This window comes from Anabas testudineus, chromosome 10, assembly GCF_900324465.2.
Source record: "Anabas testudineus chromosome 10, fAnaTes1.2, whole genome shotgun sequence".
NCBI lineage: Eukaryota > Metazoa > Chordata > Actinopteri > Anabantiformes > Anabantidae > Anabas > Anabas testudineus.
The window spans coordinates 16,089,817-16,117,596 of record NC_046619.1 but is presented as its reverse complement, the minus strand read 5'-3'; the positions used below and the strand labels follow the sequence as shown (position 1 = coordinate 16,117,596).

Genomic DNA, 27,780 nt, shown 5'->3' with positions numbered 1-27,780 from the left:
TTGGTTTTCAGTGTGATTCTGAATGCAGCGCACCATGCGTTGAGGATTTTGGTTTCCATTAACCACTGTTACCTGATTTTGTTATGAAAAAAACTATACAATACATCATGTACAAGCATTTGTTCATCAAGAGCTGATGTGTGATTTAAGACTGACCATGCTATCCCTTGCTCACATAGAACATTTATTTACTGACACTGAAAACATCCAAACAGTTTGATCTGATTGCGTAAGTCCCAAAAATACATATAAGCAAAAAACTTGAAAAGAACTTCTGAAAAGAACCCTGCGGTTTAGTGCAATTCGGTCTTCTATGTTTTTGCTCTGGCCTTCAGTTCACTCTGTTACATTATGTTGTAGTCATCACAGTAATTGGTAAAATCTGGATTCATAGAAGCTAGGACAGACAAGTTTTAAACAAAGAATGTTATTCAAATGCTATTTGAAGAAAAGAAAAAAACAAAGGCAGATGGCAAATTTGAATGCAGTTGTGCACATTCACTTTTTATATGCAATGAGGAATTCGAGGTGTTTATTTAATTTTACCTGAAATAAAATAGATGATAATCTGGCAAAACCTTCAGCTGGTTTTTAACAGGTCTGACATTCTGACTCTTTGTGGTTCTGCCTGACCTATTTTTATAGCTGCAGGGATGTTAACAAAACCAACAGAACTGATGCCCTAAGAAAATTAAGTTTATAATTAAGTTTATAATATTTCCAACATAATAGTGATCGGCCTTGGACCATTATTGTTGTTGTAACAGGAGTAACTATGGCATGTTAAGAAAGTGATTAAAGGCACAGCAGGTGTTGGACACAATTGCTGATGCATCAAAACTACTGATGGAGTCAACTGCAGGTGCACAGCTCTCCCTCTGTAAGTGTTTGCAAGCAAATGTAAATGAATGTGTATAAAAGCAGGTGTGTGTGTGTGTTGTGTGAAGTTGGATCGTCCTCTTCCCACCCAGGGTGTGAGAGTCTTGGACCGTCCAAGTGCAGGCTCCATGAGGTCAGTGGCTGCTGTGATAATGCTTAACTGATGCCGGCTGTCAATAGCCATTCACCAGAAGAAAAGTGCTCCGCCTGTTCAGTAAATTACACAGTGCGACGTGAGCTGTGAGGTTCAAAACAATCTGACCCCGCTGTTGTTGGGAGAAACAATAGAACAATGACTGCAATCAGCTTTTCCAGCAACCATCTGTGTCATGCTGCTGACTACAAAACACCTTTCCATTACTCCAGGGCTGCAGCTATTAGCTCACCATGCCATTGACTCCAAAGTGAGATGGAGAGGGTTATTGTAATGGTACATTAGATTGTCTCTGACCCTTCTTTATCCAGTGATGTTTTTGTGTTTTGTTTTGTTGACCTTGACATAGGAGGTCTTTTTGAACACTATCAAGCTTCTGAAGTGATCGCGTCTTACACTGGTTTGTTGTTTCACAAATGAACATATTTGCGAGGTATCATTATTCTGCTGATCACAGTGGCTTTTTGTCTGTGTTTGTGATGATGATGACAATTTTTACCCTTTTTCCTTGACTGTGTTCCTCTCACGGCTTCTGCAAGCATTCCCGGGAGCAATATGAAAAACTGTCCACCATGCATAAGAACATGCAAAAGCTTTATGAGAGCATTGGCAGCTATTTTGCCTTTGACCCTCATTCGGTGAGTGTGGAGGATTTCTTCGGAGAGCTGGCTAACTTCCGCATCCTCTTCATGGTGAGTACAGTTTATGGTTTGTATTTACGTTTACTGTTTTTTTCACACTAGACACATGCAGACGATTTATGATCCAATGATCTAAAAATGCCAAAAAGTTTTTGGTTTGAGAAAGTGAATCATGTTTTGTGGACACTTATTTTGGGCTTTATATCCCCTTGATAGTCCCTGTCAGGCTTTTCAGTCCTCCTTTCAAGTTCTAGCACTGTTCTTTGAAAGAATGTAACTGTGCTCACCTGCTGTGCGACTTCCTTCCATATGTCATCTTTTAGTAGGTCATAATGCCACTGTGTCTGCCAAAGACATAACCTCACTACCTTCACTTTCTTCGGTGCCATCTTAGCTTGGTTATTGTGTATGTATATAATATGTCTGTAAATCTAGATATATTTTGTATTGATTTCCATGAATAGAGTACAAGTTATTTTATTTGCTTATACGTGAATGTACCCAGGTGTCAGCATCTAATTAGGATTTTATTTCTTTTTATCAGTGCTGATTATGAAGCTTCTACTGTAAGACCTGAAAAAGGACAAAGTTATAAAACAGATTAGAATATATTATTTAAAGGAAGGAATGCTGAGAATAGGAGAATTTATAATGTCAGTGTCTTACTGACGAAAGAGGCTGAGGCAAGCTTCTTAACCTGTTGAGGGTAATGAGCACAGAGAGGACTTGGGTTAAGTCCTAAAGTAGATGAAATTGCATCTTAGTTTCCACTTAAGACTTTAGAATTATTTCCTGTATGGCTAGGAAAAAGTTTCTGGATTATAATGATTATTATATTATATTATTATGTTCATTTTGCCTGCAAAAAAAAGTTATTTATATGTTACATTTAATGTGTGTGTACATTTCGACAAGGTTAGTAGAGAGTATAAAGGGGAGAAAGACTTATGGATGAAACTGTTATATTAAATATGGTTAATAACTGCAGTGTATACTGGGAAAAGCTGATTAGCTGTTAAAGAGATGATATTAATAGTAAGGTAAACATCACATTGTCTGAGAACAAGTTTATCTGGGATTCTTTTAAACGGTTCAAGTGTTTTCTTGCCTCTGCATACTAGCCATCCCGTCTGGCATCACCAGGATGACGACATTGTGTCCAAAAGGCATGCTCTCAGTCTTTAATGTGAATAGCAAGGTCGCCTTGTCTGCATCCTTCTCCTCTCTTTACGCTGATCCCCATCTGAAACCAAGTTTTCATTCCTACTGATCAAAGTGCACCAGCACACAACACAACGCTCCCTCAAGGAGAGTTGTGTATGTCTAAAAGAGGCATCCACCCAAGAAAATAAATTATTCTCTCAAGCAAATAGCTGCATATGAATATTTATTACTGATTTAAACTTTCCTGCTATGGATAAGGGGAGGGAACTGAGTGGGATAAAGTGTTGTGGTTGAAATCGGGGGAGCTGGTTAGAAGTTAATGTATTCATATAAAAACAATCCTTTAATCACCATATTCTTCAGATATTATTTATAGTTTTTGGCTCTTCAGCTCTGCTGACAGAAAGGCTAATCCCATCTGCTTGCGGAGCACAAGGAATCAACGTTTGTTTCTACTTGAACGTTTTTATTTTCTTACCCTGTGAAAACAAGTGAGCGGGCTGCTTCTAGCACAACGAAACTCTCTGCTTTAGCTGTCAGTGTATGAATTTTGGGGAGATGTCTGTTAGTTATTCATCTTTGACAAAGTCATCCTACATCAACATTACTGATTTGTTCCAAATGGCAAATCAAATGAACACTATGACTTCTTGTCAGTTAATAATTTACAAAGAGCCCAGGATTTAACTTCTTGATATGCCTGGGGTGCCACAGACTTTTATTCCAATATTGAGACATTGAGTTGTTTGACTCAGATGAAACATCTTCACTAACTTCAGTCTATGTTGCATTGCCTTGTGTAATGCATTCACAGCACAAAGCATCTGCAGTATAAAAGAATTCCGTTGCAATACATTCGCCCAAAATTGCTTTTACTTAAAAGCTAGGGCTTAATGCACCCGACCGACATGAGGCATTTGAGTAAACGCATTGACAGACAGTCCTCACAGAACTGAATGTAACCGATAAGAGAATCCATTAACTCTATTTTCCTTCTGTTTCATTCTCTTTCTCCCCCTCACTCCCAACTCGTTCCCCTTATTTTTCCGCGGCCAGTGAAATATTATTTGATTTCAACACATGGAGTCAGCATTCGAATAGTCCACCAATTTGTTAATTTAATGCTGCTGCTATATTCTGAAATAGAGTATGAGTGAAATGCAATCTCAGGGTCTGTATGTGTAATCCTGACCAGGAGCATTGGGGATGAGGATTTTTTCATTAATGAGTTATCAAAGCACAGCAGATGGGCTGGGATGAGCTAACGGTCTTCCTTGTTAATTGACTGACTTTCTAATAAGACCACAAGACCCAGACCAGGTTCGCAAAGTAACAAGCTGGAGCATCTAACAGATTAGAATGATGATCTTTGTTTATTTCTGTGTGTGTGTGTGTGTGTGTGTGTGTGTGTGTGGGTGCATTCATCCACATTTGAGCCCATTTGATATTTCTAAAGCTTGCTAATTCCTAAACAATATGACAAATTATCATAATCATGCAGATTCTCTGACAGTGCCACTCTCCCCACCTTCTTGCTGAATCACTGTCATGTTTCCTCAGTATTTTTAGCGGCACTAGTATGACCAGCCATTAAAATCATGGCACCAGATTTTGGAGGTCACCTATCAATATGGTAATATGTCTATACCGCAGAGCAGAAGTCTCACAATCTGTAACCTATAACTTCTTGAAGCAGCCCCCCCTCCACATCCTGGCGCACAGTGTAACAGATGGCTAATAAACACAATTGCTGCTTAAAGCTCAGGCACTGTGGTGTTTGTAAAATTCAAATGAGATATAGCAGTGACACTCTGTGTGAGATCACTGGTGCAACCAAGCAGCTGGAAATACTCATTGCTCCCTCATTGGACTGCCAAGCTTGTATGCATGCGAGGGGAGTCATGCTGTGGGAGATGTATTGTGTTGTGCAGGGTCAAGGAAGAACAGCAAACAAATTTCATGAATTATTTAGGAACAGACCTGGAAAAGGGAAAATGCTACCTGGCCCGTGTTGGTAAACTGGACCTGTGGGTTGCACAGCATTCAGTTTTCCAGCCAGGCATATATAGAGGACTACTTAAAATCACCATCTGAGACATGCTGGAGGCCATGATTGTGACATACACTCACTTCATATCATAGCCTCTGAGCCTGAAAGCAAAAATGTGCTGTTTCAGTAGTATTGTTGACAACCCCAGCTGGCCCTAGCTGGCATTAAGGTGCGATTATAAAAACCAAGTTGTTTTTTTTTGTCTCTATAGAGATAATGTTATTTTCATACATAGGCAGTACATGCACCACATTTTCCTGCTTTTCACCTGTTGGGTCCAAGGCAGGATTTCAATGTAGTTCAATAAGGATTGTCCTGTCCATAACCAACCATTGTCCATCATGGTAGATAATCAGAGACAAAAGATCTTTCGACCCTTTAGGCTACATGTCTGTATTTATAATGCACCTTTCCTTAAATCTATGTTACTCTATAGTGGGAAACATTAATAACATCAAAGTTATTGAAGATATATTCAAACTTTCATTGTATGACTCTAACTGCTGTGATGATCTTCACCCAAAGGCTCATGATGAAACATGAATGCCAAAAATAACTTGATGATAAGGTCACTTGAAGTCATATTGTAAATATTATAATGTAATCTAGATGATATTAGACTGGAGACAAAACCAGATTGCACAAATTGTTCTAAACCCATTCTCCATGTTGGTAAAATTCACACAGAATATTCAACTAAATGCAAAAGAAACCAGATCTTTTGTCTTATGTTTCAATGAGATTTAAATCTGTACATTGAAGATTATTTTGTAAAATCACATCAAGAGGTTTGTTTATCTCTTGAATGCCTTCTACAATATACAGAGTTCCCAAAAAATAAACCCTCATACAATGACTTGTTGCCAGAGGCCATCAAAGAGAATGGTAAAGGGAAAAAATAAGAGAGCTGTGAAAACATATTTGTTGCTATGGCAATTAGAGGTGCTGTTTGATTAAAGCAACATAATTACATTGCATAATCATGTTTACAGTCAGAATTAGTTGTTTGCTTAAAATAAGTTTTGCCGGCAGGATTTTATTTGTAATCTGCATAATTTATCGTCCAACTTATGCTGTGCTGTAGATGTTGGGCAATGCAGTGATATTACTCAGCAAATGAATTGAATCTTGTCAGTGGATGAGGACAGAAATCAATTTGATTCTTGCTGCCAGTCCTGCCCATCACTTAAACAAAATGTCTAAGTTAACTGTTTCATTACTGAATATACACCACAGTGCTCACCCACACTAATTCAAGTAAATGCAGTCAATAGTGTTTTCTAGAGCAGAGCTGTATCCTGTACACTGCCTTGATAGCAATAAAACAGATGTTGATTTACTGCCAAGATGTAGTAGCTGACAAAGGAAAACATATCTTCTTCTGTTTTCATACTGTCCTGCCCAAAACCACAGACACTCCCTTATTATTTAGCTTTCTGTCACTATCATGCTTCCCTATATCATCCTCACTTGACTTTTGCATTAGCCCCTTTCTGCCGCCCTCTCTCTCTCTTCATTGCCCTTGTCATCCAACAAGGAGACAGTGACAATGAGGGCTTGTGTCCTTGGACATGGAGCAAAGCTCTACTATTGACTGGCATGATGAGCTGCTCTTTCCTTGTTCCTTCCCCACAATCCCCATAATCCCTCTGTCTTAGCTGCCAACACGACACACACATCACGACCATAGGGACATTAGATGGGCAGCCTAGGGAGCTGTCGTCACCTATTATATCATTGCACAAATAGGGCCATGCCTACACTTACTGACACACACACACACACACACACAAAATATATATATGCATACAAAATGGCAGACAACACCAGATAAGTAAAAACACAAAGTGGGATTCCTGTGGGAGTATAGGCACATGTATGTATACACACAAAGTGTGACACGTCACACATCCTAACACGTATGATGGGTCTTGTCAAGGCCTGTGCCACGGGCCTGGGATGGGAGAACATTTTGTCGTATCAAAAGGTCACACACTTGCATCTTACTCTGTGCTAGCACAAGAACAAACTGTCACATTTGTAAAGGCTGAATCCGTACCGTTGATTATCTCTCTTTCTCTGACTCCTTTCTGACATTTCAGCCAGTCACGAAGGAGGGGGATGATATCTCTTTCTCCCTCCTTAGAGACTGGCATACTGCTGCCACACTGTTTTATGCAGTAGCTTCCCCATATTGTCAAAGAAATTATGCTAGCATGGTACATACTATACGTGTGAAGATTGCCTAACCTTCTTAATACATGTGTATATTGCCGTATTGATGTATTATTGACAAAGACCTGGCTCTGCAAGTTATTGAAAATATGTAAAGCAGTGTGGAAACCTTGCAGACAAATAGCCTTGTATTAAAAATACATACACAAGGTGCAATATATTGTTTATTCCAGCAACTTATCTCTAACTATCAAACCTTTCTCTGAATAAGAATTTACTGATGGCTGCTACATCTGAACACTATACAGTAACAAAGACACTAAGAGTGGTGGTGGCAAGAGCACATTCTGATTTTATATGTCTGTATGCTTGTGTGTGTGTGTGTGTGTGTGTGTGTGCCTCATCAGGAAGCAGTGAAGGAGAACCACAAGAAGAGGGAGATGGAGGAGAAGATCAAGAGAGCCAAGCTGGCAAAGGAGAAAGCAGAGCACGAGAAGCAGGAGCGCCAGCAAAAGAAGAAGCAGCTGATTGACATGAACAAAGGTATGCCACTTCTTCGCCGACACCACAGAGACAGGGATGTGGAGGCAGGTGGGGAGTTAGGAGGAGGACAACAGGAGGATGCAAAGGGGGGTTCATGGAATTGTTCTTCACACAGATTTGAACTAAGAACGAAGAGGATAATGCGTAGGAGTGGGGGGAGTCATCTTTTCAGCTGTGAAGGAATCTTATTCTTACTCCTCTAGCCAGTACAATGCTCCAAAACAACAGACAGATTATGCTACTTTTAGCTTCCTGTTTTCCATGGTACATTTACAGAGAGATGCAAACATTCTCTTCTGCTGTGTGTACATGTATCTGCAAACATAGCAAGGAACGGCCTACTCACATATGCATAGCAGTTATCAGATTGTAGTGGTTCAGTTAATATAGAGCTCACAAGGGTCCATAAGATATAGGTCACATGTATAGACTAAGAGCTTAGGTCTACTAATAAAAGGGCTGGAAATGGCTGTGAACATTGCACTTCCAACACGATCACGCTGTTATTAGTTTTTCACTTGTCATGTGCAAGCAGTATGGCAGATCATTCCCCAAGTCTGGGACTGTTTGCGGGCAGTGTACTATATTTATTGTCGTGAGTCACTGAAATTACTCTATTGTCCTCCAGCGATGCCAGTAAACTGTGTATTGATCAGTGTAAGTTGCAGTTGTTCAGACATGAAAAATTAGAGCGACAGAGCTGGATGCCTGTGTCTTGTTATGTTAGTGACATTGAGAAGGAATTTCAAGCCTGAAGGGGCTTTGCAAGCAGTCAGTGTGGTCTTTTGTCCATTTTTTTTTTTTTTTGACAAACAGACTGGGATTTTCACAATTCACCAGCTTCTAAATGTCAGCACCAGCCAAGGACCTCTCTGTAGCTCAGCCACATTGGGAAATGTGACAAGACAGTCTTCAGTATGCCATAAACTCTCCAAGATAATTGATGCATGCTACTTTTTTTCTTTCCTGAGCAGTGACCTCTTTGAAAGCTTCACTTTTAATAATCCAACATGGCTGAGCTGAAGGAGGCTGTCTACTCCTCTCTCTCATTCTAGCTAACCAGATGGAGGAGGGTGCAGAAGTAGGTGTGATATTAAATATTTCTGCCAGAGCAGATTTTGATCTCAGTTTCTGAATGCCATAATACGACTTGTATGAATAAAACATAAGGATGACATGGGCAACGTTGCCTGGAGCCTTGGATATAGAGGGGATTGTCCTCCACACCAACACCTAGCTCATTGGACTGTCGCGATCACAATGACCTTGCCAGTTAAAAAATGAGATTCAACATGTGCTAAACTGAACCTGTTTTTTCCACTGTCAAGGTTCCCATTTGAATTAACTACACATTTTCATTAAACCTTGAATACTTCCTTTTTGTGTACTAACTCGTCTCTATGTGAGATGTGATCAGAGAAAGGACAATAACATTCAAAGCTTTTAAAATGGAAATCTGAACTTGAGCCAGCCACAGGTTGGAGGTTACCGCATATTGGTGTTCTGCTCTTGTGTTCTGTTTCTCTTTAAACTGTTTGGTTAGAACACACATGGTAGGATATTCAGTGTTTTCTTGTTGAACATCTTTCTTTCCTCCGTCTGTGCTCCCCTCCAGTTGACAGCCTTGGCTTGAGAATCTTGGCTCTTCGCTCCCATTCTGTTCTAACTTTCTATATGTGATTCAGATATTTTGAGGAGTTCGTTATTTGAGACTATTTCACACTGAGCATCAGCTTTGTTTTCTGTGCATGGCAACGAGAGGCTTATTTAGTTATTCAAACCAATAATTAATGACGTTCAAACATTTTTTGCACAAATCTTTCATTTTAAAGGTTAAAAGGCTATTTTACACAATGAAACAATGATTTCCACTTCGACAGACCTGTTTCTTCTTTTCTTTTTTTAAACTTAAGCCCAACCTTAAGCTCGTATATATAAAAACACACATAGTACATACATACATACTGAGAGATAATAACCTACAAGCTCCAAACAGACAGGCACCTGCCAGCCAGAATGTTTGAACTCACAACATTGTGCTAAACTCTGTAGCTGAGAAGGAGTGGCATTGATCAGGGAGCTCTCCAAACAACAACAGTCACTCAAATAGAACTTGTGGAAGAACCTGTTGGAAGGATCACCATCTCAGTAGCACCCCATCAATGAGGCCTTTATGATAGAGTGACCAGTCTGCAGCCACTTTTGAGTAAAGGCATCTCATGGCCCTCTTGGATGTTGCCAAATTACATTTAAAGGACTCTGAGACTATTAGCAAAAATATTATCTGGTCGGATAAGACTAAAATTCTTTGAGCGAACACAAGACACTGCCTGTTACCTGGCTAAAATCCATCCATAAAGAAAAGCATGGTGATGCCAGACAGGCTAACACGGTTCTTCACAGCAGAAGGGGGATTGAGACTGGTCAGAGTTGGGGAAAAGAAAAATACAGCCCAATACACAGAGGTACTTGATGAAGACCTGCTTGAAGTCTGAGCCCGTGACGAGAGCCAAAACCCGGAACATGAAGAAGGGAGATCAGAGATAAGCCGGTGTAGATAGAAATAATAATTTGTTGGCCTAAATAAAGTACAGTTTTAGCTTAAACAGAGTAAACATATGGTCATTATATTAGGAGAATTATGTACAGGTCAACATCTGTTTTATGGATTTAGCGATTTACTCAATTTATTGCTTTAAACACTTGGATGGATCATGCTATTGTGTTTAATGCAATTTCAAGAGGGTATTTTTGAAAAGGGATATATATTTTTGTCATTTCACAAATTGAGGCCTAATCCTCTTCACTTGGAAATGATTAACAATAAAATGGATATTTAATGGGAGTTTAATTCATTTAGCTTTTGCCAGGATGGCACAAGAGTGGGGGAGGGCGAGCAGACAAATGCTTTTAGGAAACTGATTTTAAGAAATATTTTTTCCCTATTTCCCAGCTGATAAAACTTGAGATTATGCTCTCTACACATTCAGTGATTTGCACACTTCTTCAATAAGCATGATTGATACATGAGACAAGTGCAGAGCTAAAAGTGTTTTCCTTGTGAAGTATTAGAAATCCTAATGTAGGAAATTGCTTTTGAAATCATTACCCAGTCACCCCATTTGTTTTAATTTGCTCTAAGTGGATTTCTATATTCTCTTGAACTGACCAGATGTTCGGCATTTACTAAATCACTTTACTTCACTGGAAATAACAGTTGAACACTCTAAAATAAACCCAAACTAATGCTTCTGTTTAAATCAGGGGAAGATGGTTCATCACAGCAGGGCATATTTTTTGGTGCAGCATATGAAACAGTGTCACAAGCAGCATGCGTGACATTGTTTCAAAAGCCAGAGCACAGTAGAGCATCTGGACTTTCTTACTCCAAGGCATTTGTATGGAGTATAGCAGGCCCCTGTGGCCGCCCACTCGGCCGGCATCACCAGGGTCAGTGCCCCTGTCTGGGGCAAGTGTCTGCACCCACATGTCAACTGTGTACCCCAGTCAAATCCACTAAGCTTTGAACACAGCCAGAAAGCGCACATGCCGCTTTGAGAACAATGCAGCTTGGCACAAGCCACATAGGAATAAACAACCAGGAACCCAAAAAAGTTATTTGAACATTTTGTTTAGTCCAGGCATTCCTCCCAGGTAGCAAGAAGAAATGCTGAAGAATATGTGTGCTGCATGTCAACTTTTCTGAAATCTACTTTATACAGTGAGGCTTTCAGTATGTGAATAGCTGGACTAGCTTGTGCAAGAGTCCCATTCACCATATGAACCTCTGAAAACACTTTTATTGCTAACCTGAAGAATATTAAGTTTCAAACCATATTTGTTGAAGCCTGTGAGTTTTACACCTTTTTACTGGCATACCAACTGTCTGCTATCTCAGTTGATTACTCACATTAAATGTAATCAAGCCAAACCAATGTATAAGAAGCTATTGTTAAGTAATTTTAGTTCTCAAAATCCAATTATTAGATTGGAAAACTCATCTTTTTGAAAAAAATCAATGGTTAAAACACACAAACAGGCTCCACAGATGCAGTTTTTATGATTCATTTTTACCTGCAAAGTGATTTTTTTTTATTCATGATTTTATTGTATTTTATAGTATGAATTAGTGCTCACTCAGTCGTCTCAATCCATTCTTGCAACAGATTGCAGACACCAGCAGAATGTAGACGCATATATTGGATTGTTGATCTGTAGGAAAATAGTTTTATTTTATGTATTTGTTAATATAACTATTAAACACATATTATTATAACATTAAATATAGTTATATTTGTTCAAACAACACAAACTTTATTTAATAAGCATTTACAAACATTACATAAGGAAAAGCCACAGATATTAAACAAAACGTAAATTCGTATTTGTATTTTTATATAAAAACCTGTATGCCTGGTAGAATGAGGTCTCCATGTGTTTCCATGTGATTCTTTGTAGAGAGCAGTTGGCATGTTGACAATGGGCTTGCAGGTTCTATTTATGTATTCTCCTTGTCAACCCTTCAAACTTGAACATGAACAAGTATATGTTTACATAAATAAAAGTAGGCTCCTCTTTAAAAAAAAAAAAAATCATTTGGTTTATTAAACACAAGCAAAAACTTTGAATGTTCAAGAAGCGTCATCTGTGGTACAGACTCCAGTATGCAGTTGTATGTTTTAATTTTTTGCAAGTCAGCGTTATTAATAATCCACATAAAAAATTACCACATTATCAAAATGTATTGAAAGTATCATTTTTACTTTTTAAAATAAATATGAAAATAGCAAAGGAATGCAGGACATGTCAATTATAAAAATATATATTGTGCCCTCCTTGAATGTGGGTGTCCAGTTTGGCAGATAGGTGAACAGTTTGCCAAATGAGAGACAAGAGTTGCCAGGTTGTTTATTTCACTCTCAAATAAATACACTGTAAAACTGAAACATACCAAAGAAAATATATCTAAATCAATCATATAAAAATTGACAGCACATTTAAATATCTACAACAGTAGATATTCTAGTCAAATGATAGTGAAAGCTTAGCATGATGTGCTAAAAACTAGTCCATTAGGATGATGCTAATACATAATAGAATTCCCTATTAACACGCTAGCAGAGATTAACATAGCGGTGATGTTATACAGTTGTGAGGGCTAAGCCCCCCTAAGGATGAAATTCTAGCACCGTCCCTGGTCCACATACAACTAATAATTTGTTAGAAACAGTTATGTCCATGTAAGTGTAAGACAAGTTTTTCTTTTCAATTTGTCTCGTGTACACCACTGCACTAAATTAGAAACACTCATGATGTGAGCGAAGATTTGGTAATCCTACAGTTTTGTCAGACTAAGAATTAAAGCTGGAAGTCGTGAGTCACATCGTGAGTGTTTCAAATTCAGCGGGATGGTGAGAACAGAGAACAAATTAAAAACACTTTATCTAAATACCTTCTAAAAACCTTATTTTTATTAGAAGCTGGAGATTATTACAATGTGTTGTATTGATTCTGTAAAACTGTTCTCTGCCCTAACATCAGGTTCTCTTTTTTTCTTATTTCCTCTTCTTCATGCATTTTCCTTAATGACAACATTTTGAAAGTATTTGTGGTTTTCTTGTGTTTACCACATTGTGTTTTGCACATTCAAGTTTTTATTACTGGGGCATGCTAAACGAAATTGAAATAGTTGTGTGCAGCTGGTTGTTGCTGGCAGAGCCCTGTCAGGAATGACAGTGGCAGAGATGTGGATTGATGGCTTTGTGTGACACTGACAGCTGCCGGTAGGCCAGTGCATACCTACATTGCAGCAATGCCAGCTACATGATCACAGACAGACACTGACAGGCGGTGGTTGGGTGGACAGGTTAGCTCTCTAAGTTTGCATAGTGTCTCCACAGCACAGCACACATGGCAAACAATATTACCAGGAGAGATAGCCTGTGGAGACGTGAAGGTCAGAAACCCAAGTAGATAAAAGTAAGTCGATTTTTTTTCTGAAAGATAGTCTCACTATTCCTCAGCTTAGCTTGGGAAATTAAGCCAGTATTAGGGAGCTAAATCTGACCTTCATGTTTGATATAGAATATAAAGTACAAGGACAGACCTTCCACGAATGTAATGATGATATATGGTGCAATCCTTCTGAATTTTCTGACTGTGTACTCCCTCAAGTGTCATTTCTTTATCATACGACTCATATCTGGAGATATATATATATATATATATATTACTAGATAATGGCCAATTAAACATGAGACAAAACAATACACTTTTTCATTTATTTACCAAGGAAGATGATCCAATATCACATGTGAGAAGCCACAAGAGTATGTGAATCTCAAAATCTATGGGGATGACAATCAGGTGTGATCTTCTTGGTCTTCTCTATCATTGTCTGATCTTCATTGCTCAAACAAGAGATTTTGGAAGATCTTAGAAAAAAATAGTTGATGCTCATTAACAGAAAGTGGATCATATATCCTAACACAGACCTTAAAGATATTTTTCTACCTGCTGTGGAAGGAACTGAATCTGGCAGTTCATGCAAAGAAGCCCAAAAGGCCAGCCACAAATATTTCACAGTGTATAATTTTTATTTATACAATGAATGTAATAGTGTATTTTTGTCTTATTTGCTTAATCGGGATCCCTTTATCTATTGTTAGTACTGGCACAGAGATCTAATCATGTTTTGGATCTCATTTATGCAGAACAGGAGAGAATTTGAATAGGTTCATCAACTTTTAAATGGCTACCTCCGTAACTCCTGAGTATAGATTGGTCCATCATTACCCTGAAAGTCAGGAACAAGGGCAATAGGATTATATGCTGTCATATATCAATTCTAATAAATAACAGCATATTAGATTGTGCTATATCACCAGTCAAAATCAGAATCTGCCTTAAGGCAATTATGGCACACAGAATATGTCTGGCTGCATCTCAGCCAAGGTCTGTAAGAGCAAGCAGCATAAACAGTAATGTAGAAAAAAGAAAGCACTCTCTTCCCTAATGCATACACACAGGACATGCAAAGATTAAATACATCTGGTTTAATAAAAAAATTGCTTTCTGTAAGTGTAGCTGATACAATCAAATGATTATCTATTGTTCACCCTTTTAGATTATAATTCAAATGCAATGCCATAAATAAATGTCAACATGACAAAAGTAGCCTAGCTTCATGGGAAGCTGTTCAATCTATGATAAATACCATAGTTCATTAGCAATTAAAGGCAACACCAGGGAGAAGTCCCTACCACATTATTGTTGGTCTGTGTTACAGATTAAATTGTCAAGTTGAATACGTATACCTTTTTGGCATGCTCTTATATTTGATGAGAAAAGAATAACTAAGGGAAAAAAACGTAATCAGATTGCACCCTAAAGCTTTTAATCACGTATCTTTAACTTAAGTTAGGAAAGATTGTGGCCTTAACTACCTTCTCTATAATATCCTCTGTCTTTCTGTGCCTCACACACACACAAACACACACACTTCATGCTCAACCCGCTTTGTACTTTTCTCTCTCCCAATGCTTTCGTAAATGTTCTTCTTCTCCTTGGTGAAATCTGCTCAAGCACAGTTGAATCTCATTAATTTGTGGGTGGTTCAAGTGTCTGATCATTTCCCCTCCCAGATCTGGACCTCACCAGTCACTTTACAGTCAATCAAACCTAATTACCCTCACTACAAAGACCATCAAATCTCATTGTCAAATCCATTTAGCTTCCCCAGACAGCACCGCCTTTCACTGATGCAAACAGCCCAAGTGGGGGTTTGGTTCAGATGTTATCTGATCTGGATTCCAAAACTCATTTCAAATGGGGAATCTACACTGCTGGATGGATGAAACCCAAAATGTTTATAGCATCTCAGCACACTTCCACATGCCAAAGCAAGAAGATCCCTTTCATGTTCAAGATTTACTTATGTGATCCTGATATGAATAGTTATTCCGACACACACTGATCAACCGCGATATTAACATCGACTTATAGTTGTAATATTGCAGTGGACAGGGGCCAGGATTTGAAAAATGCGATGTTGAACCTACCTGCTGTCTACTACAGCAGTAACAACACAAGGTGATGTTACTTCTCTGGCTGATTGGTGTATACTACATAACTATACAGTCAAGATGCATCGCTGTGTACATAAGCAACTGTGATCAGAGCCTATGATGTTGGCACTGGCACTAATACCTAAAGGCTTTCCTAGTCAGTATGCCAGAACAGCACAGTAAAAGGTGTTGTGAGCTTGTTCATTCTACCACTACAATGCTTACCACCATGCTGCAGACTATACTACATTTATTGGTATCTAGTCTATAGAAAAGGAGCAATTGTGGTCTCATCTGCTGTGGGCAGAGGCTCCAGTGGCCCTGCTGGCACCCTGACATGTTGACCTCATGTGGCTCAGAGAAAGTATGTCAACTTAACATCTGTCATTGCTGGGCTGGAGCTCTCCCTTGTGTGTTTGTGGTGTTACCAGGCAAACTAGCCAAAAGCCATGGATGGAGGGTGATAGCAATATGGTAACTGGTTGGGCCCGCGGGCAGTAGAAGTAAATGATAGCAGAGGAAGCAGGGTATGGTGAAAGCTACATTGCAAGCATCTCTCTTCCTCATTCCCATCTCCCAACCTCCCCTCCCTACTGCTTCTCACTTGGGGCCTGGCTGCATCCATCCAGATGGAGGGTTTATTTTTGTTTTTGTTTGTTTACTTATTCATGCATCCAGCTATTCGGGGCATCGCAGGGGCTTTCGTTCCACCACAGAATGCAAATCGCCACGGCGGCTAATCCACTTTCATCTTTCCCTTGTCGACATCCAACTTCTCTCCACGTTTCCTCCAGTCTCTCGCAGTCAGGACATCTCTCTTTTCGTTCAGGGTATGGGATCAGGCCTGCAGTGACCAGACTAGCCTAGCTCCAACACATGCATGTCAAACACAATATACGTCTCACCTTCCACCCACCTTTTCCATCTCCAAGACATTCTGCCCTTTCTCCATCTCCCCCCTTCCTTTCTCTCACTGACCCTGGCGCCACACAGGGGCTCATTGCAAGAGTAAAGTGGTAACTACACTGCCATTCCCCCTGGAACGGAGGGTTGCAGGAGCATCCTTAATTGAGTTAGAGTGGACATGAGAGAGCTTGCACATCAACTTGTTACAGTGAAACAATCCAGATTAATCAGCAGGCAAATCTGTCTTCTTTATTAGCCATCTTAGCTTTCCATTGCTTTTCTATTTTTTTTTTTCTTTTTCTTTTCTTTTTTACGTGAACATACACACCTACAAATTAAAAACTGGAGAAAGTTCTGTCTGTGTCAAAGCTTTGTCAAGGTTGGGTGGTTGGACTGCAGGGAGATGGAGAAAGACTGGAGAGGGAAAAACAAAGGAAAGACATATAACAGGTGCATGACTGCTGTCCTTCAGGCACTTGTGTTCTCTGTGCTCTGTGGCAGTAATGGTCTCTCTCTGCCCAGTTCTTAGGAGCTGCTGGGACTGTTGCGGAGGGGGGTCAGCGGGCAGGGTTATTTTGCTCAAAGCCAGACAGTAAGTAAGTACACAGTAAGGTATAAGGACAAGGTGGTGAGGAACACAGGTGGTTATATATGTCTAGGTGGCTGAGCCTGAATTCAGGTGTGGAAGTAACCCAAAAGCAGGTGCATGCAGAGAGATGAGATTAAAAGAAAGTGTAGTTGTTGCCTCTCCACCTGGCCATAAAGCAACACCCCCTCCCTCCACTGAGGCCTTTGTTTCACGGCTAATGGTCCAGGTTAATTGCACAGGTGACTTTGTGTGGGGGAACAGATGGGCTCAAATGTGTTCAAAAACAATCCACAGCAAGCAAAGAAAAAAAAACAAGGAATGAGTTGTTCCTCTCCTTTTCATTCTTCCTTTTCTGTCTCATCGTCTCTACTGGAGACATTGAGGAGGACAGGGGTGAGGTTAAACTCTCACACTGTTTTTAATTCATCAAGCACAAGGCCTGCAAGCACTCATTAGATCTCATTACAGTGCAAATTAGAATCAGGCATTGGCTACTGGAAGGATAGCGGGTAGAAGTGGATAAGAGACATCTCTCCCATGCCCGATGTTCCTCACATCAGGCGCTTTAATTTGCTCAGGGAGAGAGAGTGCTATGCTTATATAAATTCTGTATATACACAGCTGTGATTGATTAAAATATGTGACTATGATAAATGCCATTATTTGTATGCTTTTGCTGTTTTTCTTTTCAATTACCATGCTGTGGTTGCTACAAGTCTCACTTGTGGCATATAGGATGTCATAATTTGCCATTATATTAGAAACCCACATGTGCAAGACAGAAGAATTCTAAGAAGTATTTGTCTCTTTTCCCCCATGAATCATGTAGGCTGCATATGAGCGATCAGAAATTGAGCTCTCAATCGATCCGCTGTGTTTTTTCTCAGTAGCACAACATACAGGAGATGACAGATAGCAAATTGAATTTATGAACAGGCTCTGTTGACACTGCTGCATAATTATAGGAATGCCATGCCTGCGGTGTTTAAAAAGAGAGCCCAGCATATCATTCAAATAAACAGGTTTGCTGCTTGGATGATAAAGTGAAATGCTTTGTCATGTTTTTGAAGCAACAGCTGTTCTTCAACTTTCCAGTTATACACACACTTAAAATATTGTAGATGACTAATTTTAATTGGCAAAACTCAACAAATGAGATATCATGTTTGCATAATGTAAGCTTATTTATTTGATTCCTAATTGGTCCTTGACTCAAGGTTATGAGTCTGGATGGAGGCATCAATGATTTGTTGTTTTTTGAAAAGACATAGCTACATTTCTAGGCCCTCTCTAATTGATTTTAGTATAAGGATAGGTCATCCTGCTGACTTTGGCTGCAGTACTCACTTGTCAGCTGAAAAATGTGCACCATTACTTTAGATTAGATGACAATGCCAATCAACATGCATTTGTATTATTAAAAAGTGTAGGCAAAGGTCTGTATGCGTGTGCTTGCATATTGTAATGTATAGTTTAGAAATAATTATATGTCATGAGGCTCATGTCAAGGTCTTTTACGACCTTGTGTCTTGTCTTGGTCCACCACACAATGCATGTGCCCACAGAAACCTTCTTTGCATTTTTTCCCTCTCTGCCTTCTGTGAACTTTCTCTCTGTACTCTGCCTCGTCTCATTCTTTCTTTTATATCTTTCTTCGCCACTAGTGACACTTCCAGTATCAGTGTTTATACTTTTCCTCTTCCTTCCCTTTCCTCCCTTGCAACTGTTGACACTCAATTTTGTGTTCTGCTCTTGGGACTGGTGAATGGTACTTTTGCAGCTGCTTTCTTCCACTTTTACTTCAGGTACTTTTTTTTCTTAGAGAAAAAACTAATCTGATGTGTGAAGTTTTTATGCCAATCGTGCTGAGAGCACATTGCTCTTGCTATCCCTCCTAATTAACAATGTGACAGTGCCGCTTGTAAATACAGTACATTGCAGACTGAACAAATTCCCAGGGCTCCAGTCTTACTTTGGGCACAGCCTTTGGGTCGAATACAGTATCACCTGACATTCAGGTAAAGGAGGGGTAGAATGAGGGATTGGAGATAAGCAGGGATCAAAGTGAAAGATATGGAACGTGTACAGCAGTTCTCTCTGGGAGGTAGAGTTTCACAGTGCTTTATTTCTGCTCTTAAAGGTTTAACTGTTTAAGAAAGTACCTAAAAGTGCAAAAGCTGTGTTCCACACTTCCACAAGCTTTAATAAGATCATTAACGGACCCCAAGGCTGTATGTTGAGGTGCCCACCAAGGTGTTTCATCACTAGAAGGGTTTGTCAATGTCTTGGGTCTTAGCCCATCTTAACCCATTTAGAAAGCAATTTCCTGTGAGCAGAGGGGATCTTTCCTCTTGAGAAAGATCTTTGAGCATAAAAGGTTAGCTTTTCTGTAATTCCCCAGCATGCAATCTACCAGTGCTGCTAATGAGAAGCGGATTAATATTTGCCCTAGGTTTAACAGCTCAAAATAAGACAAGAGTCAATGGCAGAAATATCTGCCAAAAGTGGGAAACGTTTCCGTACGTAATGACAAAGGTTTGCTCTAAGGATTACTGGAATATGTGTAGTCAAATAACACTAAGTTTTCTACTTCTGTTTTATAGGAAACACAAACTTTATGTTTACAGCTTTATTGAATATATGTACATAAATGTATATATATGTTAATACGTTCATAGTCCAAAGGCTCATTTGTGAGAATTTCTTGCTAAGAGTAAGGTCTGCTTGACTTTAAGCTGTGGCCCAATAGGATAGAGTTAATTGAGCTCTGTGATGCAACTGGGGAGAATGTTTCCCATTTTAGTCATTCTGGTTCTTTGTGTCTGTAGTCCTCATGCTGAACCCCAGTATACTAGGGCTCCCAAGTCCTGGCCATTACAAATGATGAATTGTGCTACAGTTAAGCAAGAAGTAGGACAAATTGATCAAAGTGTCAGGTGCCCCCTGTGATGTCTAGGTCTCTACGAAGAAGAGAGTGAAGAAGGAGCTGTCAAAAAGTTCATTGTGCCAAGGTGGTTGTAGATAAATGTTTACCTGCCACTTAACACTTTCTGCCTTCTGTCAGACTCACATTGCGTCCTCTCTAGCCCTACATAAGAAGGAGTAGCTAGAAATCTTGGGAGTTGGCATAGTTATAGTTGCTGCAAGTTGTTCACCATATTGTTCCTTAGGTCCACAGCAGACAAAACCCATGCTCCCCCTTTTAAGCCAATGAGCTTCCTATCTGAGGTGTAGTGCTGCAATTTGAGATAAGCACTACTTGGCTTGGCTTTGGTTTTGTTCTGATAAAGGTGGTCTAATTAAGCTTGATTTAATCAGAATTGCTTTTAAGCACAGCACAGAGCCGGAACAGATATTTTGATTTCAAAGTAGCCCTTGGGAAGGACTTGAGGAAGAAAGAGAAGGAATGAGATAGAGAGCAAAATTAGTGTGAGTACGACTGAAGAATTGTTTTTTTTTTTAAAAAGACATTTCTATTCTTAGTTATACTGTCTTCTTTTACTTGCTCGGATAATTTCAGGTTGGGTGATTTGTTGCTGCAGGACAAGGAAAAAGCATGTAGCTCTGACTTTCTCTCATAATGGCAAAATGTGCCATTTTCCTAAACTAATTGTGTAGCATTCACTGCCAATGTATTTTGTTCATAATTTCAATTTGCCCAACTGTCATGTTTCTTTGAGCATATTCAAGTTACAAAAGATTGATCGCTCCGGTTCTAGGAAAAAATGCTGTATGCTGAAAGTAGCAGTTGTCTCCTCTAATTTCCAAATGTTTCCCTTCAGCTACAGTATAGCTGTAAGCACTGTGGAGAAACAAGATGCCTAGATCATGACGGTAAACATGGACCAGAGCAAGTTCTCTCATGTATTCAAAAGAATTGATGCCCAAGTCTCCAGCTCCACAATAAGTCACCCTAATGATCCAAGTTTAAAATAACGTCTGTTCTGGACCAGAATGATAAAAAGGGTGCCCCTCTGACTCATTAGTAAGGGCATAAAGATAGATGACCCAGATAAAGCAACTAAGCTTATTTTTGTGCCCCTTTTCCTTTGAGCAGTATGCTGTATATGCACAGTGTGGGCACAACTTGTCATCATGTTGGCCTCATAGCACTTTAAGTGTCTTCTACCTGTCTCTTCAGCCATGCCAACTACCTCCCATTTTATAGTTTCATGGATTCACACGACAGCTGGAACAGTGGGCAGGGGGAATGTTTTTCGAAGGCCGGTCCCGGTGTCATTGACTGAACAATGATAGAGCGCCCGTGTATTGAGCGGCTCCACACTAAATCTTTGTAAAGAGCACTTAGCTCCCCTGCGCTAGCCACAGAAAGAATATCTGTCAATGACCATCAGTAGATGCTTTCATCCTGAGGCTCCTCTGCCTGTATTAGTTGCCAGGTTCTAAGTGTATTTTTCCTCTTCTCCAGCTGTTTACTTAAAAAGCGACAAGACTGAGTGGCAGGCTTCTGCTTCAGCATTCATATTCTCTATGAAAGACTTGTTTATATCTCATTTAAAATTATGCCACTGTCTTCCTATGATATAAGGTTATTTTTATGCATCTGTAGTTTGAGAGCATCCTTTGCTTCCATACAAGACCACCTAGAATTAGACCTTGAAGCAGTGGGTGTGCATGTATTATTATGTACTTCATCCTGTTCTGTTAATGTACGTTCTGTCCTGTAAACACCTTTGCCTCTATTATCTGTTATCTTATAGAGGGAGATGAAACTGGTGTGATGGATAGCCTAATGGAAGCTCTACAATCTGGAGCAGCCTTCCGTGATCGTCGAAAACGGACACCGCGCAATGGTAAGGCAGTTGAAAATCATTCTTTGTGTCCTAATTTAATTCTTAGTCTTACCTGTTTGCAGTAAAGAGATCCGCTTCCTTCCTTTAGTTGTTCATATTTTACATCAAATAAACCTGTCTCTTGTCTGTCACATAAAATTAGCTCTTCAGGTTGTGTATAATTGAGTTTGTGACCTTTCAACTTGATTCAATGATTTGTAATTGATATACATATACAGCATTAAAACGTCTTGGACATATAGAAACAGAAACAAGCATACCAGGCACTAACATGGCCCAGTGCAGATCATTAGCAATTAGTTTTTACTTTACCATTCATAAAGCACTTATAATGTAGCCATGCTGGCTGCTGTTGGACTAGGAATGATTTAGTGTAATCCTGGTATTAACATATTCCATTCTGCCTTTATGAATGGTCTGCACCCAGGGGAGTACCACCTAGTAGGGTGCCAGGGTCAATTAAAATGCAAGTCAGAAGCCTGCCATCTTCACACTGACAAAAAAAAAACTGACCAGTAGCTGGATGAGATGATACTACTATAGGCAGGCTACACTGTGAAAAGCAACAGTAAAAAAGAAAACAATACACTGTAAAAGCAGAACAGGAAGAATTATTTTTAAGCAATATAAATTTAAAGGTTGTTGCTGAGCAATATTTACATGTAGTTGTAGAAGCTTAAATTTCTGTAAGTAGACTATAGTTTACACTTTGCCCATTTTATACAGACACCTGGATAAATACTAATTAATTATTTTAAGTCATTTTATTGGTCATTGTTATTGTAAAAAAACACTGACTGCTAAATAAATGTGCATTTTATTAAATGATAAATAATAAATTATTATTTATTTTTGTAAAGACTATTTTCAAATGTGTAATGAATGAAAATTAATTTAATCATGATGATCGTTTATGTAGTGTATAACAACAAATACACACACATAAATGACTTTAGTCTTGAATCAACTTCACTGCTGCTCTTCACTAAATATAACCATCTCCATTCTTCACGTTTTACTTTCCTTTTTTTTTTTTGTGAGCCTGTGTCTTGTGTCCGACTGTGTATGAAGGTGTCCTACCAATCAAAAAAGTTCTTGCTAAACTCTGGGAGTAGTTCATTCCTGCCAAATATCTGAAATGTGTCACCTCTGATACCTTTGTCTATTTTTCTCTATTCTTTCCTTCTCTTCTTTTTCTTTATTTTCTTCATCACCAACATTGTTACAGGTGATCAAAGTCCTTCCAGTCCATCCTCTCGGTGGCCGGGTGCTAACTATGGTAACAGAACGCTAGGTGTGTGTGTTTAACTACTGTACCTAAAGTAACACTGATCCAGCACCATCCTGTCTCTTATACTGCACTCCCCCTGGCTGCCTAACTCACATGTCCTTCCTGTCAGAGCACTCAAACTGAGTTGGTCTACAACATGCAGTGTCTGTGCTGAGTTATTGCATTTGATTTCAATATATTATTTGCTGAAATGTTTAATGTACATGATTTACTACACATAAAAAATGAGAGAGAGCTTTAGAAGAATGAAAAAATTGAATTAAGACTAAGCCAAAACCTGCTTATTAAAATACAAATTTCCTCAGTACAAGAAGCACCTGCAGTTTCAAAATGAATTAACACTAATTTTAGATATTCATAGTTGGGCTTGGAGTAATGATTCGTGGACATTAAATCAAACATATCCAAAACTGGTGATCATTTTATTGGATTGTCATTGGGACAGCTTGTAATTAAGAAGTTAATAATAAAATAATGATTGTCTTAAGTCCTTGCCAATAAGGGAACCAGTGGAGGTCACATCAAAGTTAGTCTGGAATATATATTAGCAAAAGTATGTCTATAGGAAAAATATGGATACACACTTCGCTTTGAAGCATTTTCATTATGTAATGAATTTCTTTTTAGCATAAAAAAGTGCAGAAGTAGATAAGACTGCTGAGGCTGTAGTAGTAAGAAATGTTTGCATTGCTGAGTGGCATGATGTAAATCTGAAAATGAATACATTTTAAATTCAATACAATAAACAACATAGTTGCCTTTTCACCCTGCACATTTGACCTTGTAGCACTAATACAGTCCTTATAGTGATAACAGTGAAAGAATGATTTTTTTTTATTTACTCAGCACAATTTCTGCTTGTAGAGCAGCTACAGTCGTCATCTAAATGTACTGCTCCTCCTATTAGCCTTTGCTGCCACAGCATGATATCACTTCCTGTCTTGTGGAAATGTTTGGAAGTGTTTTTCTGGAGAAGTCTAACCTCCATGCTTGGGACAGTCAATACAATATTTTTGTGTAATTCCTTTGTTTATGTACTTTACTATATGTTTGGGAACTATCAAACTGACATGCAACAACACCCAGCAAATGTGTCTCTCTATTAAGGAGTTTTTCCTTAATCCTTCCTGACATTGTGATTCTGTGTAGTGCAAATTTTTTCTTTAATGTTTTTGACAAGCATATTGTTGTTAAAATATCTGAGTAGGTGTGGGAATACTTATGAACCCCTATATTATGGGTTCTTGGCTATGTTTGTTTAAAGAACATGAGGTTTGAGAAACAGTTATGTGCCTATGTGGCAAGGAGCATTTTCAAGTGCCTCTAGTTGTATGGATGGACCCAACTGTATTGAACTGTAGCGCCATAAATCTGCAGGGGAGGAACAATGAGATGAATTGATGGCTAGTAACAGCTTACTTTAGGAATCTGAGTTCTAACAATGGAGGGAAGCCTTGTTCATTTTCTGGTGAAGAGGATGTCAAAAAGCTACACAGTGGAAAGGCACTAATGATTTTTTTTTTTTTTTCAGGTTTGTGCCATCTCTCCCTCTTTAGGTTGTTATTTTTCCAAATGTAATATTAAAGGTCAGCCGAGGACCAGAGAGTGTTCATTATCTTTAGCACATTGTGTCCCTTCTGTTGGCAGATGATGTAGTCCTATTGGTTTTGTTGGACCTTGACCTCTGTTGTGAACTAGTGTGCAGTTTGCAGCCAAATTTGTAGAATAATGTGAAGTTGGTGGATGGTGGTGTTTGACTAGGCATACAACTGGAAGGAGACTCATGGCTGTGCATTTTACATTACCCTACTTGTTGCCATTACTACTGTGTCCAGGGTTCGATGCAACATGGACTATTGTGAGTGCCAGTGAAGATGGCTGGCTACCGGAACCTGCATGATGTGTTATGGAAACATTGTTCCCTGAAATGCTGCCTGTCTCTATTTATGAATATGCTAGATATTTAATCAAATATTCTTTATGTATGTGACCTATTTTTCTATTCTTGTGAGACTACCAAGAGTGCTGTGGTCCTTATGATAGCTCTCTTTCTTTCATTGGCATTGTTCAGACTTTGCTCAGTGTGTTTTTTTTCCCCCAGTGCACCGATGCTTTGCCACCAGAATGTATTATGCACTGACGTCTCCCTGTTTATTGATATGGAACCCACTACTGTGGTTTGATAAACAGCTGCATGGGTTCTCTACTCTGAGGTGATGAAAGGAGAAAATCCTTTTGACATGCCAGCTTCATGATTTTTCTTTTTTAAATGGAATCTGGAAATGAGTTTAGCTCCAATACAGCATAGGGGAAATTTGTCTCATCTCATGAAAGGGGACTAACCGTAATCTTTATGCACAGTTTGAGGGAAACATTTAAATTAAAATACTCTCTTTAAACAATTACATTCCCCAATGACAATAAAAAATATATCTCAATCACTAAAAGCACAAACTTTTGGTTTATTTGTAAGTGAGAACAATTGTGTAATTGTTGTGTAATTTTTGGGTCAGTGGAATAGCATTAATGTTTATTTACTGTTGTGTGAATTCTTCTCTCCAGCTTGTGGACCAACAATATTTCAGTTTCTGAATTTGCTGATAGAGAATTTTCTCTGAGCAGTTATACCAGACAGTGTGCCAAATCTATTCACTCCTGCTTGTCATGTCTGTTGTAATCTCATGCTTTAAAGCTTGATTAACCTCCTGTCATCCTCAAATGAGCAGCGTGTACCAGAGAGAGTCTCTCTGAGTAACACAAGAATCGTCATTTACGTGAAAGGAGTTCATTTAAACCCAGCATGTTGTTCTTTGTTGTCCTTCAGGCTAAACTATACTCTAGCAGAGTACCTCAAGTGTCAGGCTGAACACAATTCTAGGCGCCGCCAGTCACAATTACACCCAATTCCAGAAGCATTTCCTATTTCCTTGTCTCCACTTTGTGTAAGATGGAAAACCTAACCCCGGAGGCCATACTCATGTGTTATGCAATTACAACAGCCAGTCCTAATTCAACACACAGAAACTGGATGGATTGATGGAGACCAGAAAAGTGTTTCTGTTGGGGGTTCAGTCTCATTTCATGAAGATCATATATAAAGTATTTTGTGGTGTCTGGTCGTTTAACACGAGATTACAGTTTTTTTTTCAATCCGGCATTGTAATTTAAAATTAACTTTTACTAGAAAAACGATAAAAATTATGACTTATTTTCTATCTCCTATTCTCTTTCTTGGTGAGACAGTTACCTGGGTATCTGGCAGGAGATTGGTGGGTAGAGAGCAGGATCCTCTCATACATCCTGGCTCATTGATTTTCGGTCAGGGATGAAAGCCACAGACTCAGTAGGTCTTTCATACTGGGGGGCATCCCAAAAGACACATCAATCAGATTTCAAAGAGAACCAAGCCAATCTTATTTATTTACTGCCTTTTCAATGTCATTACAACCCCAAACCAGGTCCTCTCCCCTTTCCTCTCTCTGCCCCACTCTGCTACTTCACCTTCACAGGTCAGTCCATCAAAAGTTTCCTCCTAAGGACTTATTTGATATTGAACAGGGGGTATCATCTTATGTCAATAGAGATGCTTTGATATACTTCTAGACTTGTCTGGGTTACAGTTACAGTTTCATTCTAGTTGTCTAGTCATCCAAAGACAAGCAGTTAGTTCAGCTGGTGGTCAGGCCAGAGTGTGGACACCTTAATCATTTAATTTGATTATATGAAATATCTCCACTTATGATATTTCAAAGGATAAAATGGAATATCCTGCTTAAGACTAATGGTGTTTCCTATTTACTTTATTTCAAGTCTCATTATATTCACATCCACATGTATCTGTGTGCTTGTATTGTAATTTGGAAAGTACGTCGCAGTATCTCTGCAAATACTGCAAAACTCTTAACACCTGCTGAAGGACAGGTGATCAAGCTGTGCTGCTGTCACCAGGAACTGATGTCACTTCAGTTGACAGGGCAGTGGAAGAGATGTCTCATTTCTATAAAAACATGTTTCCTCTATTCCTCTCTGCTAGCAACGTTTTATTGCATCTCTAGACATATCTGAAGCAATAAGACACAGTTTAAGACGAGAGGAAGTGGTGAAAGTGACCTTGTTTTCTTGTATCTGTCAACCTTATTTGTATGGCATTTAATTATTTCTACTTATTACTACTGTGTTTATCTATCATAACGATAGTGTAGTGGTAAGATCACTGCTTTCCATGCAGGAGGCTGGGGTTTGAGTCTCAGCTTTGGCCTACATCCAGTAGGGGTCCTACTGTAAGGAAGCTAGACCTCCTTAAGCTTACCTTATACTGTACCTCACTTATAAATCGCTTTGGATAAAAGTGTCTGCTAAATATTAAAAATCACAATACATTTAGCTTGTCTGCTGTTTTCTTATGTTTTCCCTTATCACTCGTTTGTTTCTTAAACTACATCACAGGAAGTGATACTGATCGTAATTCCCTTAGCAATTAATTTGCTCACATGTTTGTTGTAACTATT

General features: G+C 39.0%; 1 protein-coding gene across 5 annotated transcripts in view; it reads left to right on the top strand.

The window, feature by feature from the left end:
* The window catches only part of diaph2 (diaphanous-related formin 2), a 326,327-nt gene that overhangs the window by 260,058 nt on the left and 38,489 nt on the right, over positions 1-27,780 (top strand). For 4 of the 5 annotated variants that reach the window (XM_026357343.1, XM_026357342.1, XM_026357344.1 and 1 more), the window contains 4 exons: positions 1,561-1,725; positions 7,471-7,606; positions 21,889-21,981; positions 23,210-23,275. In XM_026357343.1, coding sequence (XP_026213128.1) covers positions 1,561-1,725; positions 7,471-7,606; positions 21,889-21,981; positions 23,210-23,275 — 460 coding nt within the window. The remainder of the gene's footprint in view (positions 1-1,560; positions 1,726-7,470; positions 7,607-21,888; positions 21,982-23,209; positions 23,276-27,780) is intronic. The other variant, XM_026357345.1, reaches the window with a different exon arrangement.